Source organism: Phacochoerus africanus, chromosome 15, assembly GCF_016906955.1.
Source record: "Phacochoerus africanus isolate WHEZ1 chromosome 15, ROS_Pafr_v1, whole genome shotgun sequence".
In the NCBI taxonomy this organism is placed as follows: domain Eukaryota; kingdom Metazoa; phylum Chordata; class Mammalia; order Artiodactyla; family Suidae; genus Phacochoerus; species Phacochoerus africanus.
The window spans coordinates 121559354-121579794 of NC_062558.1; the positions used below are offsets into that span (position 1 = coordinate 121559354).

Consider the following 20441-nt stretch of genomic DNA (forward strand, 5'->3'; position numbering starts at 1 on the left):
ACCTGGGACTGGAAAGTTTCACATGCACCTGTCACATGTGTACCTCCCAGGAGCTCAGCAGGCAGAGCAGCGTGTGGGATGGTAACAGAGCCCATGAACACCGGTCTCACAATTCTCTCAACCCACCTGCTCTTCTGCCCCAGAGCACATCTTTTAAAATTGATTTCGGTAGTTTTTAATATAATTGAGACTTACAGAAAACTTGCAAGAGAAGTATAAGGAATCCCCATATTCCTTTTGCCTAAGTTCACTACTCCTTTATATTTTGGCCCGTTTACTTTATTATTTTCTATGTATGTGTCTCAGTCCATCCATGCATCTTTATCTTTGGCCATTCATCTGTCTATCTATCCATCCATCTCTGTCTGTCTTTATTTGTCCCCCATCCATCCATCCATCCATCCATCCATTTAATGATCTGCCCGTGTTCCTCCTGAACCATTGGAGACATTGTATCTCTTTACCCCTAACTACAATTGGCATGAATTTCCCAAGAACATAGACTTTCTCTTACATAATCATAGTACAGTTACATTTTTTTTCTAGTCCAGCATCATCACAGCACATGCTTTAACTGTTGGAGAAAAGAAGGAAATAAATATTTATTTACCCAAACCTGCTGGTGCCAGGCCTTGCAGGAAGCCACTTTACATACATTGTGGCATTTTTGATGTCTCAACAGTCCTGTGGAATGAGTTTTTATTTTCCCTGTTTTATAGATAAGCAAACTCAAGCTTGGAGAAGTTCAGTAAGTTGCCCATGGTAGTCACCTGGGAGCAGGGGCACAGATATTCCCACCGCCCTGGCACTGGTGCCTGGTGACCATGAGTCACACACCGGATGTGTGTCTGCCCTGAGAGAGACAGGAGGCACACATGTCTTTAGTTTATCTCAGTATATGATCTCAACTCTTCTGGCGCATTCAGAGACTGCAGAGGCCATCAGAAAGGTACTCACTGCTTGGAGCTTGTCTTCAGCTCTTAAAGATGAGACCACTGCCAGCACAGACGGCCTGTCTCATCATCGATGGCCAGGCTTGTGGACATAAGCACACTAAAATGGTCTAGTGTGGGAGTTCCCATCGTGGCTCAGTGGTTAAAGAATCCAACTAGGAACCACGAGGTTGCAGGTTCGATCCCTGGCCTCGCTCAGTGGGTTAAGGATCCGGTGTTGCCATGAGCTGTGGTGTAGGTTGCAGACACGGCTCAGATCTGGCGTTGCTGTGGCTCTGGCGTAGGCCGGTGGCTACAGCTCCGGTTAGACCCCCTAGCCTGGGAACCTCCATATGCTGCTAGTGCAGCCCTAGAAAAGGCAAAAAGACAAAAAAATAAATAAATAAAATAAAATGAAATGAAATAAAATAAAATGGTCGAGCTCATAGAGCGGCAGGACAGGCATTACATTCGCTGGGACCGAGAATGAGAAAGACCCCAGATTTCGTGTTTATGCCCAGCGCAGTTGGGGAAGGTTATCATTATCCTGCATCTTAGGGTTTAGCTTGGCAAGGCTTCTGAGAAGAGTGGAATTTTAGAACTTGGAGCCACATAGGCATGGACATTTTACATCTGGAGCAGACTTAAGACGTATAGACTGTCTCTCTCATTCCAGACATTGGGGGACGAAAGCCCAAAAAGGAAAACGCGTTTGTCCTTGACATGCACCTAATCTGTGGCTGAGCTGGGGCTGGACCCCAGTCCTCCCTTCTGTCTTCCAGGATCAAGTTCTTTCACTACATCCGGAAGTCCCACGGTTTTTATAGCTCAAACCCTTTTAAATTATTTACTCCTACCTCAAGCAACCCCTGTCCTGCATTTCATGTTTAGCAAAGTACTGTATCTGCCAGAGTACTTATCCTAGTGAGTAATTAGCTAGTTCTTGATTTTTATTAATCAAAAACACAGACACACCAATCCGCCTTTCTCCTCAGCCTAAGATCTCACCAGCATTACCGAAGAAACACAAAGTTTTGATCTTTTTTTGTTTTGCCTTTTAGGGCCACACCTGCAGCATGTGTAAGTTCCCAGGCTAGGGGTCAAATTGGAGCTGCATCTGTGACCTACCCCACAGCTCACAGCAACACTGGATCCTTAACCCGATGAGCAAGGCCAGGGATTGTACCCGTGTCCTCCTGGATCCTGGTCCAGGGTTTGTCTCCACTGAGCCACAACGGAAACTCCTCAACTCAGGTTTTTTAAATATCAAAAATAACGATCCTTCTTTGATATCTTGTTACCATCAAAGACCCTTTAGGGCTTGAACTTCTTAGAGGTCTGGGGTTGGGAATTAGTGTATAGCATCAAGCCGCCTGCTCCAAGGCACTCAGGGTTTTCTGTGACCCCAGTGAGCAGATTTTACTCTAGAAGGAGTGCTTGTACTGTCTTTTCCCTTCCTCTCACCCCTCTTCCTCATCTTTCAGATTTCCCAAATAATAACCATGTTTAGATGAATTGTTTCTAGGATAGATTAGGGTGATTATACATATAACTCTACACCCTGTATGAGCGGAAAATGATTTTGAACCTAATTGAGTTTAACAGCAACAACAAAGGACTTTAGATCAGTGACAGAAAGGGATGTAGGCTAAATCAAATATTTGCAAAAGAACACAAAACATTAAAAAAATATGTAACTGGATAGGATTTCTCACATGCCCTGAAGCCAGATACAACACAAAGTTTTTTTGTTTTTTGTTTTTCCTGTGCCCATGGCATGTACATGTTCCTGGGCCAGGGATCAAACCTGCACTACAGCAGCTACCCGAGCTGCTGCAGTGACCACATCCTCAACCAGCTGTGCCAAGAGAACTCCCCAATTATTTTTGATGGGTGAGATTTTCGTTTCATGGCTCCTTTAGAAAATGATAAACTAGAGGCAACTTGTTAAAGCGAAGAAGCTGCTCATGGTCACTGGATGTGCTTGGCCTTTGCCCTGAGGGGCCAGTACCTTGGCATACCTGTGACTTATTTGCAGACCACCAGCTGAGAAGCTCCAGATTAATATGATTAACTGGAAGGTTACTAAAACTCACATGATTACTTTAGTGACAATACGTGTCAATAAAATCCAACTTCTATTTCTTTCTCTCTCTTTTTTTTTTTTTTTGCTTTTTCGGGCTGCATACGAGGCATATGGAGGTTCCCAGACTAGGGGTCAAATCGGAGCTACAGCTGCCAGCCTACGCCACAGCCACAGCAATGACAGATCTGAGCCATGTCTGTGACCTACACCATAGCTCATGGCAACACCGGATCCTTAACCCACTGAGAGAGGCCACGGATTGAACCCACATCCTCATGGATACTAGTCGGATTCTTCACCTGCTGAGCCACAATGGGAACTTCCACTAACTTCTATTTCTGATTAAAATCTCGGGAGAAAAAAGCATCCATGGAATGTCCTCTTTTTTTTTTTTTTTCTAGGTAAAGAAGTCCTTCATTTTTAAATTTTTTTCTAAACAACTTTTTATTGAGGTATAGTTGATTTACAATGTTTTATTAGTTTCAGGTGTACAGCCAAGTAATTGTCATATATGTGTGTGTATCTTTATTCTTTTCAGATTCTTTTTCATTAGAGGTTACTGTAAAATATTGAATATAGTTCCCTGTGCTATATAGTAGGTCCTTGTTTATCTATTTTCTATATATCAGTATGTATATGTTAATCTCAAACTCCTAACTTATCCCTATACCTACTTTCCCTTTGGTAATCATAAATTTGTTTTTTTCTATCTCTGGGTCTATTTCTGCCTTCTAAAAATGTTCATTTGGATCATTTTTTTTTTAGATTTCACATGTAAGGACATCATATGATATCTGTCTGTCTCTGACTTCATTTCTTTTTTTTTTTTTTTTTAGTTAATGAATTTATTACATTTGTAGTTGTACAATGATCATCACAATCCAATTTTTTTTTTGTCTTTTTGCTATTTCTTGGGCCGCTCCCGCGGCATATGGAGGTTACCAGGCTAGGGGTCTAATCGGAGCTGTAGCCACCAGCCTACACCAGAGCCACAGCAACGCAGGATCCGAGCCGAGTCTGCAACCTGCACCACAGCTCACGGCAATGCCAGATCGTCAACCCACTGAGCAAGGGCAGGGACTGAACCCGCAACCTCATGGTTCCTAGTTGGATTCATTAACCACTGCGCCACGACAGGAACTCCACAATCCAATTTTATAGGATCTCCATCCCACAACCCCAGCGCATCCCCCCACTCCCCAAACTGTCTCTTTTGGAGACCATAAGTTTTTCAAAGTCTGTCTTTCTCTGACTTCATTTAGTATGATAATCTCTAGGTCCATCCATGTTGCTATGGTCTACTCTTTAAATTTAAATGTCTACTCAGTATTCTTTTTTGGGGGGTAGAGGGGTACACCCTCAGCATAGGGAGGTTCTCAGGCTAGGGGTTGAATTGGAACTGAAGCCACTGGCCTACACCACAGCCGCAGCAACGCAGGATCCGAGCAGTGTCTGCAAGCTACACCACAGGTCACAGCAATGCCAGATCCTTAACCCACTGAGCAAGGCCAGGGATCGAACCCATGTCCTCATGGATGCTAGTTGGGTTTGTTAACCACTGAACCATGACAGGAACTCTGGCTACTCAATATTCTGTAATAACCTATATGAGAAAAGAATCTGAAAAAAGAATGGAGATATATATGTGTATAACTGAATCATTTGCTGTACACCTGAAACTAACACAACATTGTAAATCAACTATACTCCAATATAAAATAAAAATTAGGAGTTCCCACTGTGGTGCAGTGGGTTAAGAATCCAACTGCAGCAGCTCAGGTTGCTGGCTGCTGAGGCCTCAAGAATTAGATCCCCAGCCCAGTACAGTGTGTTAAAGGATTCAGTGTTGCCACATGGCAGCGTAGGTTGCAGCTGTGGCTTGGATTCAGTCCCTGGCCTGGGAACTTACATGAGCCACAGATGCAGCCATAAAAATAATTAATTAAAATTTAAAAATTTAAATGAAAGCCTTAATTGAGGCCCATTCACTTTAGCAGCTTTCTAATTTGTGGGCAGTGTGACTTCATTTTGCTCTTTGGTGACCAGCAGCCGTGAGGGTGTTTGTTCCTGGGGAGGCATGTCTTGTCCTCAGCAGCAATTGCTGCTCTCACGCTCAGATTAAAGCCTCTTGAGCTGCTTTTTCAGTCTGGAGGAGACAGTGAGAGAGGCCCTGGCCCTCGTGCTGGTCACTAGGCAACGGGACGGGCAAGGAGCAGGATCAGCCCAGAACTGCCCTGCGTGTCTGCCCTGTTGTTAACCACATATGAGCCCAGGCTGATCACAGCGGAGTTACATGGGCAGAAACAAGTGGGCAAAGAGGAGCCAGCAGAGCACCCAGCCTCAGCTCCCCTGTTGATAAACTCAGAGGAGTGGCCGCCTGGCCCTGCCTGAGAGCTCAGCTGGGCCTGCGTCTTTGTTTTTAGGCCCCTCGCCCTAATGAGAGGCAAAGATCCTGCCTCATAGAGCTCCCACTGCTGTCCCTGGAGGACACAGTCCTCCTGAGCCAGGCTCAAAGTCTCTCAGCTCTTCTGCTTGCACTTCAGGGATGCGTGGGGATGGATGCTCTGGGAGCTGCCTCAGCCACACACCAAAGACTTTTCCCTTTTCGGCAAAGTGCTTGACCTCTGGACACTGCAGAGGGCGAGGTCTGGAAGGCGCCCTTTGGCTTTCTCCTCTTCAGGGCTGAACTGTCCAAGGAAATTCTTATTAACTCTAATTGTCCTCTGTCCAAAGAAAACAAATGGGGGCTTTTTGTGGTAGAATTACCCAAGTATTAGCCCTTGTTGGGGATGAAACCTCAGACTTTCCCACTGTATTACCATAGAAGAGTCAGACCCACATCAAATGTAATTAGATGTTGAAGTTCTCTTTATCATAGAAACTGATGATTATGCAAATGTGGGCTCTGCTCTTAGCATGGGTTTGGAAAATTGCATCCTTCTTTTCCACATTGGGTTGGCTTATGGCTACTAATTCTTGAACCTCCTGGAGACTCCAGGCTGATTAAGGTTTGCACAGACCAAACAGACACATTCTCTCCCTCTTTGAGCTTTGATTAGGCCCAGGTCTTTGTTTCCCAGCTGTGTTTCTTAGAGGTGGCTTTGGGACTGCTGGATGGAGGGTGGTGGGCCGGGTGCTGGACCACAAGGTTTGTCTAGAGCAGCATCTCTGTATTTGTTGAATATATTGGGCTGGTGGGCCAGCTTTTGTTTGAGGAAAGGATCTCAAAGCTAACAAAGTGTTGAAAGCCACTGCCCTAAACCAAAGGTTGTCAGTGGGAATGAATATGTCTGTGTATTTGGGTCCCACAAATCTTTTCAGTTTTTTTTTTATTGGATTTAAAAAAAATTGTATGTCAAACACTTGTGAGATACATAAGAAAAAGGTTAAACATCTCTCCCCTTACTCCCTTCTAGTTCTGCTCTTTGAAGATTACCAGTATTCGCAGGTTGATGTATATCCTCAAACTCCTTTCTCTGTCTGTGCTGCTGTCCTTTAAAGCGTTTTTCATTGTTGGAGTTCCCTTGTGGAGCAGCAAGTTAAGGATCAGGCATTGTCACTGCAGTGGCCCAGGTTGCTGCTGTGGTGCAGATTCATTCCCTGGCCTGGGAACTTCCACACAACCACAGGCATGGCTGAAAAACATAAAATAAAATATTTTCATTGAGAAAATTTTCAAACATACAGAAGAGTAGAGATTAGTGTAATTAGCCCCTGTATACCCATCCCTCGATTCCAATAATTATCAAAATTTTACAGCACTCGCTTCATCTATCTTTTTCTTATATATTTTTGCGTTTTTATTTCACAAGAATGGCATCATACCTCATCTGTACTTGGCAACCTATATATATGTTTTTTACTTTATTGTAAAAATTATTCCTGATCAGCTCATTTACCACCTCCTTTTAAGGGCTACGTAGTTTTCCATTGTAAGTGTGAACCATCAATTACTCAGTCATTATCCTATTCTTGGACATTTAGGCTGTTTCCAAAAGTTTTTGCAATAAATTATACATTTATCATCATAAATTACTGTAATAAATGTCCTTGTATGTAAATATTTACATATTGTTGCATTTCTTTCTGTAAGCTGGATTTCTAAAAGTGGGATCATAAAATCTAGGACTATAGATCTATTTTAAATACTTTTATTCAATATTGCTAAAGTTTATTCTCAAGAGATTGTAGATACACAACCCCCCCACCAGCAACACAGGGATATGCCCAATTCCTCATCTCTTCAAGAGCCCTGGATGTGATTGTTCAATAAAAATGTTATGGATCTTGTTTGTAAAGTGATGGCATAAAAATCAATATTTTATACATGTCTGTGAATGGATTTTTTTTTTTCTGCATTCATTTTGTAAACTATAGTTTCTTGGTCCTTAGTTTGGGAAAGATAGCCATTAGCAGGATCTGGAATAGAGGGCAAGAAGGAAATGTCTTTTGAAGACCAACCACAGCTCTTTGTTCCTATTAGTTTGTACAGCGGAAACCGGGTGCTGGCCGCGTGGTACACATCTGCAATCTGCCCGAGGGAAGCTGCACTGAGAATGACGTCATTAACCTGGGGCTGCCCTTTGGGAAGGTCACTAATTACATCCTCATGAAGTCCACTAATCAGGTAGGCCTGGGCACTTTCACACTGGTAGGTACCAGATGGACCACATATTATTGGTGGAGGGGAACTGGCTACTTTTCTAAAAAAGAAGCTGTCTGTGGTGCAATGAGTTAAGTGTCCGACTGCAGCTGCTCAGGTTGCTGCAGAGATGCGTGGTCCATCCCTGGCCTGGCACAGTGGGTTAAAGGAGCTGGCATTGCCAAAGCTGTGGCATGGGTCGAAGCTGTGACTCAGATTCATTCGCTGGCCCGGGAACTTCCATGTGCTGTGAGTGTGTTCATAAAATAAAATAAAAAATTTTTTAAAGAAGAAGCTGTTCCTAACTTAAAGGAATAATTCACAGCTGGCCTCCTGATGGCACAGCCCAGAAGTTCTCAATGGTGGTGGTGTTTTGTTTCGTCTTGTTCCACTTTACCCTTCATGTGCTGGGTACAGGCCTTTGTGAGTTGCCTGGAGATGAGGAGGTGCTTTGGAATGAGGCTCTCATTAACATAGAAAAGCAAGCTGGCCCCTAAAATAGAAATCCATGGACTTGAATCTTTTCATTGTTAGCAACCCCCTGAGCTAATGCTGCAGTCTTACCTTCTAGGTGTCCCATATTTGAGGGTGTGGGTTTGGAGCCAGCCAACAATGGACTGGGAACAGGTATTTTCACTGATCCCTGGTGTTAGCATCTGAGGCTCTTGGCTCTTTTGCAGGAGAGTAGCTGGGAATTAACGGGTGCCTGGTAAATCTCAGGAACTAAGAACCCTTAACCCATGAGGATTGGCTGAGTCTTAGGGGGTTAATATGTTTGATTTCATTTCTAAAGTCAAAGGGGGAGTTTGTACAGAGACTGGTCAGAAGGAACACTTTTTAGTCTTTTGCTTTTAATAAATACTTTTACTTTAGGACCCAGAGGAACAGGCATAGGAGAAATTAGTTAAGGCAAGAGTTTGGGAGCTCATCAGTGGTCTTTCTCCATCAACCTGAGCTTACTCACTAATCTTTTCATTCCTCCTTCTCAGAATTCTATTTGGGGTAAATTTCCAAAGTTCAGCTTGCAACATGAACACAGTGGGATTCACTGAATTCATTTCATTCCCACGTGATAGGTGAGAGCTAGAGGTGCTAAAATGTTTCAGGAAGAAAGAAGCACTTTGGAAAGCTGAGTGGCAGAATTTGAAAATAAAACCGTAGAGAACCCTAACATTTTGGTCTCCTACACTTCTGCTGTAGACCGTGACAGCACAGAGAAAGGCGGATCTGAAATCCCAAAACAAATGCAGAAGGAGGGAGGATGAGCTTGTTTAGCCCTTGAAGGCCAAGGAAGTGGGCCTCGAGGGTTCACAGTGAGGACTCCCCTGTCTCAGGCTGTGTTTCCTTCTCAGCATGGGGGATCAGATCCCTCCAGCAACAGTAACAGCACAAACCAAACAAATCAAAGAAACAATAGTAGCGATGAGTCTGCCAGCGCAGCAGCTCCTGGGGCAAACTGACAGATCCATCCAAACAGTTTCAGATCCATCCAAACAGTTTATCTTGAAATTCCCTGTAGACACTACCTGAATTGAAAAGCCCTTTGTAAGGGTTTTTATCAGAATAGTTAAAGAGGAGAAATGCCGTGGAAGCCTGAGGGTTTTGCTCCCTCTCCAGCTTACAGAGACGTGGCCTTTCCTTGAGCCCAAGGAGCTTCTGAGTGTTTTTAGTGTATTTCTTTTAGTGGAGAAATTGAGAGCTCAGATATCTAGGACTTGTGTTTCTGTTTCCTGCCATCTCCACCACCAAATAGCAAGTTTTGCAGGGATCAGTCCAAGGTTACCTGGGCAACAGACTCACTTTCCCCCACCCCCTCCCCTCAGGGAACTGTGGGTTAATGGACCCTCCCATCCCAGAGGGCCTCCTGTGGCGTGATGTAGCCTGGAATGGACGTAGGTAGTTAAGAATAATGTTTAGTAACCATGGAGATCAGGAGAGGGACCATCTTATAATGAGCTCTTTTGCTGCAGTTAATAAATAGGTCTCTTTGAACAGATGGGATCAAAGAGAGCTCTTCCTGGTACTGAATTTTTCCCTTTTTATTGAGGTGTAAAACACATCCTCCAAAGTGCCCGTCTCAAGTATACAACTCCATTAATTTTTTACATGTGTGTACCTGTGTCATTACCATGCAGGTCAAGATATAGAATAGTTCCAGAACCTCAGAAGATTTCCTCACTCCCCTTCCCAGTCAGTACCCCACCCCCACCTCCACCCCACCCCTCATGGGAAGCTCAGCTCTATCTTTGATCACCTTCAATTTGCCTTGCCTCTCTTTGAACTTCAGATACGGGGAATCATACCTTGTATAGAATTTTATTTAAGATCGTTCAAGTCCAATGTCTGTCCTTCCTTCTTTCCTAGGCCTTTTTAGAGATGGCTTACACAGAGGCTGCCCAGGCCATGGTCCAGTATTACCAAGAAAAATCTGCAATGATCAATGGCGAGAAGTTGCTCATTCGGATGTCCAAGAGATACAAGGAATTGCAGCTGAAGGTAAAGCATCCTCTCGTTCATTCAGTCTTCTAACAAGCATCAGCTGAGTGTTTCCTCCTTGCTGGCCCCTGGCCTGAGTGCTGGCAGGAAGGAGAGGCCAGGAAAAGATCCAAAAATTATCCACCGCCTTTGAGGCTATCACATGGGAAGGCAACCCCATTGTAACATGATAAGAAAAGTGCTTACTGAGATAAGTACAGGATGCAAAGGGATGATTACCTGCCTGGGACCCAAGGAGGATTTGAAGGCAAGTCTTGAAAGATGAAGCAAGAGAGAAAAACCTGGTTGCTTTTCAGAGGTGAGAGTTCCAGGCATAGACCCCTGCATACAACCCCCTTCTCTACCCAGACCCCAGTACCTTCAGTAACTTTTTCTTTCTCTGTCACCCCCCTTGATCTTTTATTCTCTCCTCCATCCTCTTATGCTTATGTCTTAGGCCCCGTAGAAGTTCTTCTAAGCAGCGCCTGACAGTTGGCTACTGTCCAAACTCAGGGACGAATTCAGATTAATTTCAAACAGGACTTTTGCTTTTGTTTTAGCTTACTCTACATTTCTCTTCTTTTCTTTCTTTCTGTTTTGTTGCATCATGAAGTATACCATACAGACAGAAGAGTGACTACCTACATACTGTACAGTTGAAAAAGTAATAATGGGTGAACTCCCATCAGTCCCATAAAACCACCACCAAAGTCAAGAAATAGGACAGAGACAGCACCCAGAAACCCCTTTGAGTCCCTTCTTAAGCTCAGTGCCCCCTCTCCACACTCCTGACTCTGAGGATAATTATTCCCTTGCTTTTCTTTACTATTCTGCCCCCTTCTCTATGCCTTGCTTAACATTGTAGCTTAGTTTTCCCAATTTTTGAGCTTTATTTGACTGGAATCGTGACATGTTCTTTCATTACTTCTTTCACGAAACACTACGCCATCCATGTTGGGTGTGTCTGTTGGTTTTCATTGCTATATAAATGTCCACTGTATGACAATAAATTTGCTTATTCATTCCACCGTTGATGGAAATTTGGGTTGTTTTGGGTGTTAGGGACAATGCTACTAGGAACATTTTCAGACATGGTATCCCCGTACTCATGTTCGTGAGTGTACAACTGGGAGAATATACATAACTAGAAGTAGAATTGCTGGACCACAAGGCAAACTTACCCTCCACTTGACTAGGTAATAGCATCCCTACTCATAGTATGTGAGGAGGGTTTTTAGCAGCTCACCGTCTTGCTAAAACTTTGTCTGGCCCAACTTTATTTTTTAAATTTTTTGTCTTTTGTCTTTTTAGGGCCACACACGCAGCATATGGAAATTCTCAGGCTAGGGGCCCAATCGGAGCTGGAGCTTCCGGCCACAGCCACAGCCACGCCAGATCTGAGCCACATCTGTGACCTACACCACAGCTCACAGCAAGGCCGGATCCTTAACCTACTGAGTGAAGCCAGGGATCGAACCTGCAACCTCCCAGTTCCTAGTTGGATTCATTTCTGCTGCGCCATGACGGAAACTCCTCTTGTCCAACTTTAAAAGGTTTGCCTCTCTGGGGATAGTCAAGAGTTTATCATGGTTTTATTTTTTATTTTCCATATTACTAATAGAGGTTCAGCAGTTTTTCATATGTTTATTGATAATTCCATCTAGATCCTCTCTGGTGGGAATTTTTTTTAAGTCTTTTGTCCATATTTTCTTTCTTTCTCTCTCCCTCCCTTTCTTTCTTTCTTTCTTCTTTCTTCTTCCTCTTCTTCTTCTTTTTTTTTTTTGGCTGCACCCACGGCATACAGATAGAAATTCCTGGGCCAAGGAATGACCCACGCCATAGCAATGACCCGAGCCGCAGGAGTAACAATGCCGGATCCTTAACTGCTAGGCCACCAGGGAACTCCTGCTCATGCTTTTCTTCTGGATTGTGTCTTCACGTTGATTTGCAGGAGTTCTATTGGCTGGAGCCCTTAGTCCATTTGGCTTTATTGTAATTAATACCATATTTGTGTTTAATCTTAACTTCTTATTTTGTGCTTTTTACTGCCCTATTTAATAGGGATTTTCCGGTTCACAATTCACTTAGAGTCCATTTGATTCCAGACCCACAGCCCTGAATTGTTGCCTTCAAGGTTCAAGTCAGAAGACAAAGTCTCAGTCGTTTTTTCTAGCTAGGACTAGTGTTCTGACAAGTCTACCTATGTAGACCGGTTGGATGTCAACCAATTGCCAAAGTCCTGATTCTGCTTTGTTTGCATTATTGCTTCTGAAGTTCTTTTGCCAACAGTTCTGCTTCAGGCAAAACCTGACATTTTTTTTCCAACTCATGAAAGCCTGTTGCTTTTCGATCCCACCCCGTTCTCTACCCAGTCAAAGTTCTTGTTTTCCTGGATTCTGCCCAGGGGGCTAGAATTGAATTCCTGCACTAAATTCCCAGAGGAGCTTTGGTCTCCAAATGTGATGATGCTGTCACAAGCTTTTAATTAGGACATGACAGCAGGTCTCTGCTTCTTAAGTTAAAGTACCCAGGCCCTGCAGTCTCTTACCCAGGGAGGTCATTTGGGGTGGTACAAAAACTATGAATTAAAGATGTTAGAAGGTGGAAGTTTGCATTCAGCAAATGTTCATTAGTGCTCACCTTGGGTGGGACCTGGGCCAGGCCCCGTGGACATGGAGGTAGCAAGTTTGTAGAGGAATTCACAGGCTGGGAGGGGAAGAACACAGAAAACAGACCCATCAGGAACCATGTTACCTACACCACCAGATGGGAGGGTGGTTACACTGGTCTAGCCTCTGCCCCTTCCTGCTCTGATGACCTTGGACAAATTGCTCAACCTCTGTGAGCCTCTGTTTCCAGATCAGTAAAGGACTGTACCTTGTGTTCTTTGGTTTTAAGCATTTTTTCATATAGTATCTCTTTGAGTCTTACAGTCACCCTCCCCTGTGAGGTGTGTAGGGTGGATGATAAGTCATTATAACAGTACAACCGTAATAACAAGAAGAGATACCTTTAATCGAGTCCTGCTACTCTGGGTCAAGTAATGTATCAAATACTTTCCTTCATTATCTGCTGTCCTCCTGCCATTGGTCCTGTCAGACAGATATGATTAGCTCAGTTTTACAGATAAGGAAACTGGCTCATAGAAGTTCAGGAACTTGCCCCCGATCTTAGTTACTGGAAGAGCCAAGATTAAAGCCCAGGACTGTTTTGGTTTTACACTGTATCTGCCTCTCTGTATTGTGTTTTCATGATCTGCATTGTCTGTGTGACAAAACAGAGAAATCAGGTAATTTACTTAGTCACCTAGTTAGTCAGCATCACAGACAGTATTCTCATAGAGTTTCCCGAACTTTCTTGTACATACAGATCACTTGTGGGTCTTGTCAGCATTTCTGATTCCATAGGTCTAGGGCAGGGCTGTGATTCTGTGTTTCTCACACACTCCCAGGAGATGCTGATGTTTCTGGTCCTCACAGCACGCTCTGAGTGGCTAGAACATACTGATCCTGATCTTGAGTAAGGATTTTCTGCTCCCCAAGTGGTCACACGGCCTCTACAAAAGCATCTCAAAGCCTCTTTCCACTCCTTAGGCATGTGTGTTGACATGAATCAGCTAGGACCATCTCTGCAAGGAAGAGAAATTTATCTCCATTAAGCAGACGGGCATGTATTTGCTCACGTAACCAAAAAGGCCAGGAGTGGCCCTGGCTGCAGGCATGGCTGGATTGGGAGCCCACGTGCTATCATTAGGACGACGCAGTTTCTTTCCCACCTGCCTTCTTCTGTTCCCTTGGCTTTGTTGGTGGGGTCTCCTTGGGATGGCCCCGACAGCCCCCAGCCCTCTCCTCTAGGTGGCGTGATGGCTTCAGTGACTCGGGCAGCCATGGTTCCTCAGCCTCCCATTTTCTTCACCAAGAGAAAGCCAGAGCTTTTCCTAGAAGCTCCCAGAGATGTCCCGAGAGTCACCTTGACCAGGCTGGCCCTGAACATGTGCCCTTTCCTGAGCCAGCCTCCGTGGCTGTGCTGTGATTGACCAGGCCTGTGTCACCTGCGACACCCTGGGAGCAGGCTGAGAAGAGGGCATGGTTCCTGGGACGGCAGACAGCAAAGCACTAAATCCAGATGTGTCTCTGGGCCAAAGGGCCACCACCTGGGGTCCTACCAGGGCTTGCAGAGGTGAGGGTGGGGGCAGCTTTTGATTGGTGTTTCTTACCAGGCAAGGTGGAGGGAGAAGGAGAGATTTTTAAGGTATTTCTCCTCTCTTCTCCTCTCTTGACTGTTTCCTCATGCAGTTAATCTTTTTCCCCCTACACTCTTTGGGACAGAAATTCTGTTCCTCAGGGTACTGGGGGCAGAAACTGCCGCATGATAGATGTCCAACTAATGTGTGGAATGAGTAAGAAAGGGAAGATCTGAAGGCACAATGAAAAGTGAGTGTTTTCCTTCCCGCAGACCTGCATGAAGGGCCTGGTTATTCTGTAGATGCTTCTCCAGAATCGGAACGTCTTCCATGCCAAAGGGGACTTGGAATAGTTTAAACCTGTGGGTTCCAGTCCCTCCATCAGAGAATTGGCAGGGGAGTCTTCAAGTCCTCTTGCCCAGAGATTCTCACTTAGTAGATTGGGCTGGGACTGAGGCTCTCCGGTGGTTTGGGGACAGCCAGCCTGGTTTCAGAGCCAGCAGTCTTGCCAGCCTCTTGGCCACAGAGATGGTTTCTGGCCCTGGGCAGCAGTCTCAGGAGTGATCCTGCTGCTCCTGATTAGAAAGATTAAATCAGCAAGTGATGACGGAGGGTCTTCTCCATGTAAGATGTGGTACCAAGAGCTGCAGTGAATATGAGGTTGGTCCTCACTTGGGGAAAGTTTGCCATCTCACTGGGGAGATAAGCACTTCTTGTGTGTGGTTATACAAGATTTAAACCTGGGTGCCTACGCATGGAGCTTCTGGAAGTTCAGTGCCATAAGGCAGTGACTTGGTTGTGTAAGGAAGGGAGAGATTCCTGAGTGGGTGAAGGATGAGGCAGCTTAAGTGCATCTTAGAGGCATCTCGGATGCCAGATGGCTCTCATTATCTCACCTTTATAGGTAGGAAAGGTGAGCCTCCCACAGAGGGCTTCTGGGCAGAAGGAGTTGGGTGAGAAGAGATGTAGAGCCTGCAAAGTCGAGTCATGTCAGAAACAATCAGGGTGGCCCTGACGGGATTTAGCTCTGACAAGTTCAGGGCTCATCTGGAAGGTTTCAGCATCTTCCTGGGACCCTGGAGGCTTGTAAAACTGGGGTCAGAAGGCATGAAACTCTCCAGCAGCTTCTTTTATGTTGGCCCAGTGTTCTGGGGCTTTTATGGGGTAGCCTGCTCTGCCTGGAGGGTCTCAGTGGATGCCAGATGGATCTCATTATCTCACCTTTATAGGTGGAGAAGGTGAGTCTCCCACAGGCAACAAGCCACGATCCCAGGTGACCCCGCCAGCTGGAGGCAGAGCTGGGGCTGCTCTACACACATTGAGATTCTCCAGCCCCCGTGCCTCCCTCTGAGAAGGCACTTCCCTGGGACTGTTTAGGACGCAGAACCTCATCCTTAAGGCAGCAAAATGCATTGACTGAGAGCACGGGATGGTCCCTGCCAATTCTCTGACAGAGTGACTGGAACCCACAGGTTTAAACTATTCCAAGTTCCACTTGTTGACAGTGAAACCGGATTCATGGGGGCTCAGTAGACCATTCTCTCCAGTTCTGTGTGTGTCTGAAGTGTTTTGCAATAAAAAGGTACCCAAAACATCATTGAGACATCCTCTTCCATTTCCACCTGCAGTGAGTACAGCATTCGTTTACCTGCTTCCTTTACACCTTTAACCAGGATAACGAGGCCAGGCCTGAAGAGGCAGGTTGAGAGCATTTTCCTAGAGCTGTGAAAAGTTGATTCTGTTATTTGAAAGTCTGGCCACTTCTGACTTCTTCTCAGATGGCAGCTGGCAGGGTGTTTGGGTCACGGAGTGCCAACAATTTGGAATTATCACTTAAAATAGAGGAACTGACCTCTGGGCCTCAGGGGGTGTGGGTCGCAGTGCCTGTGACCGCCAGACCCGGTGTTTAGCATTTGCAGATGGTCATGTCGTTTCACTAAAGCCCACCTCTCCCTTTCTGCAGCCTGCCATCATGGAGCAACCATTGCATGCAGGACCCTGGGCTGGCTGTGCCATCAGCAACCCCATTTCCTGCCTCCACAGGGCCATGGGATCTGATGAGAAGCAACTTCAGGGGGCACTGGGCTAACAGTGGAGGCTGTTCTGCAGCTGGGAAAACAAGAGGCAGGGAAACATTAGAGCTAAGAAGAGGCTCTTCTAGCCCCCAAAGAACTCTAGATGCATCTCTTTGACCCGCAGGGGACAGCCTGGGCCACTTGAGGATGTTTTCATCTGTGGTGCCTGATTGCTGGCTCTGCCCCTCATCAGGGAACACCCAGAGGGGAAGGGCCCAAGGGGCTGCTGTCTGTGCTGCTGGGCATGGAGAGGGACTAGGGGCTCCCTGAATGCCTCTGTCTCTGACACTGGCCTGACCTGCCCCTCCCTGCAGGTCTCAGCCCCACCCCCATGTTACCCTTGGGGAACCTGCAACGCCTCAGCCACTCCCTGACCAGGCCCCCTCTTTTCACACCTGGCTTTCCTGGGTCTGGGCTGCAAGGAACAATCATGAGGATTTGAGGTTCCAGAGAGCAGAAGAAAAGTGTTGGGGACCTTGGAGACTTTTTTTTCTCTTTTCTTTCTGCTGCAAAGAGTAGCTCACCCAACCCCCTCAGGAGGCACATTCTTAGCCTTCACCTATTCTGGCTTGGCAGAGTGAGGACAGATTTGGGACCCAGGATGTGGCCTCCTAGTGACAGCAGATCTCATCACCTGTACCTGCACTTGGTCCTGATGGCTCCTGCCAGCTTTCCCAAGTGGCCCAAGTGAGGGCAGTGCTGCAGCTGGTCTTCTGGGGACCAGCCATCCCGGGCTGGCCTTTCCCTTGATGAGATAGTAGGCACCTTCCACTTTGTGGCCCAAGGTGGGCAGGCAGGAAGAAGACCTATGGAGTGGGCTCACCTCTAGACCAACCTTCTCATTCTCCCCGCAGGTAGCGCCCCCCAAGCCTGGTGGGAGGAAAGGTGGCCTCAGTGGGATGGAGGGAAGCATCCTGGGCCCCCAGCCCCAGCTCCTTCCCTCTTGGACTCGGGTCTCTGCTTCTGGTGCATTTTAAGCCGTTGAGGTGCTCGTTGGCAGTGCAGGGCCTGGGTGACCTGGTGACTTATAAGTGATCCTTGTATGTGTTTATAGAGGGTCAACCTTTGGTGAAAGGGACCATTTGTCAAAACTGTGAGGCCTCCCTTTGGTTGGGTATCATGACCAGTGCTCAGTTCCCGGGGCTTTTCTAGACCAGGGATTGACTGGCTTCTTGAGCTCCGACTTCTTCGGGACCACAGGGGAGTGATCACCGGCTTCTTTTTGACATTCTTTCCTCTTAAATTTTGAGTTGTTGAGAGATCCCTCCCTGGCTGGAACATTTTATATCCTTTCCCTAAGTCTTAGCTCTGACCTCTCGCCCTGCAACCACAGGCAGCTCTTCCTTTATTTTCTCCTGTACTGTTTTCCCCACTCAACCCTCCATCTCAACAGTAAGACGGATGAGCAGCCACGCACCCAGCGCACTCACAGAGTGCGGAGCCCAGCGGGATCGCAGATCTTGTTTCCTGTCTCTCACCCTGGGTTTCACATCTGTAAAACGAGATATTTGATGATAACTGACATGCAGATATGTCTAAGATTTCATGATCCTTTGTTCATGACACAGGGGAAGAAAAACCAAGGATACAAAGAGCAGTTGATTACATTTCTTAAAACTCTCTGTCAAAAATTGACATCACAGACTGAAGGTAGGTCTTTTAAAAAAAAATATCAGTTTATTGAGCTATAATTCACAAACCATAAGTTCATCCTGTTCCATACATTTTAATTGAATGGACGAATTCTGTGTCGTCTTTTAGAAAATGTTCCCATCCTTTTTCTTTTGTGCTCATGAATATTTTTTTAATCATTCATTTTTATTTATTTATTATTTATTTATTTATTTATATATTATTTTTGGTCCTTTCTGGGTTTAGGCAAGGGCTTTGGTTGGGATTTAGGGACTGGGGTTGGTCCTGTCCTGGCATTGTTACCATATAATGACTTCTGGGAAGGGTCCAGCCTTTGGGTGCCCGGCATCCTCAGCTGTAGAACCTGGCTCACAGCCTGCACTGCCCATCCCCAGATTTACACTGAGCACCCAGTGACCCCTCAGAGGTCCAGTATTGCAGGGGGCCCCGGGGCATGGAAAGGACCTTGGAGTCAAAATGCCTGTTGGCAACTTCTGACTCTTTAACCATCTCTGTGACCTTGAATGTGTCCTTTGACCCAGCATGACTCCAGGTACCACCCTAGGACACAACATGGCTGGGGACTGCAGCTGTCTCAGTAGTCAGGTGTAAAGTGGAGCCTGCATTCAGTGATCTTCAGGTCTCTTTCCTGGTTATTATGCCTCCCTCCCTCTTTCCCTCCTTCCTTTCACATTTCAGGTGTTTTCTTTTATTTGGGAGAGGGTGGGAAGTGGATATTAATAAATGCTGCTTTTTGGAGTTCCCGTTGTGGCTCAGCAGAAATGAATCTGTCTAGGATCCATGAGGATGCAGGTTTGATCCCTGGCCTCACTCAGTGGGTTAAGGATCTGGCATTGCTGTGGCTATGGTGTAGGCCAGCAGCTACAGCTCCGATTTGACTCCTAGCCTAGGAACCTCCACATGCCGTGGGTGCAGCCCTAAAAAGACAAATATGGGGGAAAAAAAAAAGTGCTTTTTCCCAGCATGTGTGTGGTGAGCCTCAGGCTCCTTCCCTTCCAGCTCAGCAGATGCCACGTGCCACGTGCCCTGGACCACTCAGCCCCACCATTGTTCTGCATCATGCTCATAAGCCTCATCCTCTGGATTAAACTTTTTCTTCCCCTAAAAAGGCACTTTTCCCCCTTTGATGCATGGGCCAGGGAACCCAAGTCCAAGCCGCCTCCCTCTGGTATTTGCAAGACCATCTCTGGTCTGATGGTGTCCCCTCTTCTTTGCCTAGAAACCTGGGAAAACTGTGGCTGCCATCATCCAGGACATCCATTCCCAGAGGGAGAGGGACATGTTCCGGGAAGCAGACAGGTGAGGTCTGGCCTTAGGTCTCAGGGCAGGTTCTGGGTCATTGGAACATTCTCCTCTTCCCAGTCTTAGGGTATTTGGGTCACTTTGTGCCCTGCCCTTACCCCTGCCATATAAGCCTTTCTGGGCCTTGCATTTCCATGTGCCTGAGGGGACGCATTAGCCCAGTTCCCTGATCAGGATAAACCTCAAAAAAATGCAAGAGCCTAAGCTTCCTCTTAGCTGCTCCTCTTTTGTTGGAAAGGAATTGAGGAGGGGTCTGCTAATATATGGCTTAGGGGCAAGGGTACACATTGCTAAATCAGCCTTGAAAGTGTATGAGGGGGCTGCGTGGGGATGTGTGGTGTGTGTGTGCTTGATATGTATGGGAGGCATCCTGTGTGTGTTTGGTTCAGGTTGTGTATGTGTGTGTGTATGTGTGTGTGTGATGTGTGTGTGTGGTAGGTATGTGCTGTGTTCGTGTTTTCTGTTTAGAGCCAGCTCTTGATTTTTCTTGAGCTAAATGTACATGTAGAAACAGCCATGGCGTGACCAGTTGTTTATTCTGAATGTTGAATGCATTCAGTTTTCCAGTTTATTTCTTCCAACTAAAGCTGTGACTGTGCCAAGCTGGGGCTGCAAGTTCACCACTGTCACTGCCCTGTGGAGGCAGTGGAAACAGCAGGCAGACACCTGGCTGGCACATTCTGTGGTTCTTAACCAGGGCTGCCAGAGATGGCGCTCAAACCCAGGGGCGGTCAAGGCTGGTCCTAGTGAGCCACATCTGTGTCCCCTGGTCAGTGAGGACTGTTGGGTTTTCCTGTATTCGGGAACTAAATGAAAATTGCTCATACTTTTATTTATTTATTTATTTATTGTCTTTTCTAGGGCTGCACCCAAGGCATATGGAGGTTCCCAGGCTAGGAGTCTAATCGGAGCTGTAGCCACTGGCCTACACCACAGCCACAGCAATGCAGGATCTGAGCTGTGTCTATTACCTACACCACAGCTCACAGCAATGCCGGATCCTCAACCCACTGAGCGAGACCAGGGATCGAACCTGCAACCCCATGGTTCCTAGTCAGGTTTGTTAACCACTGCGCCACGATGGGAACTCCAA

General features: G+C 46.2%; 1 protein-coding gene across 3 annotated transcripts in view; it reads left to right on the forward strand.

Annotated features, from left to right (window-relative positions):
* The window catches only part of RBM20 (RNA binding motif protein 20), a 206754-nt gene that overhangs the window by 160732 nt on the left and 25581 nt on the right, over positions 1 to 20441 (forward strand). For all 3 annotated transcript variants that reach the window (XM_047760977.1, XM_047760979.1, XM_047760978.1), the window contains exons 6-8: positions 7502 to 7645; positions 10025 to 10156; positions 19266 to 19345. In XM_047760977.1, the coding sequence (XP_047616933.1) occupies positions 7502 to 7645; positions 10025 to 10156; positions 19266 to 19345 (356 nt within the window). The remainder of the gene's footprint in view (positions 1 to 7501; positions 7646 to 10024; positions 10157 to 19265; positions 19346 to 20441) is intronic.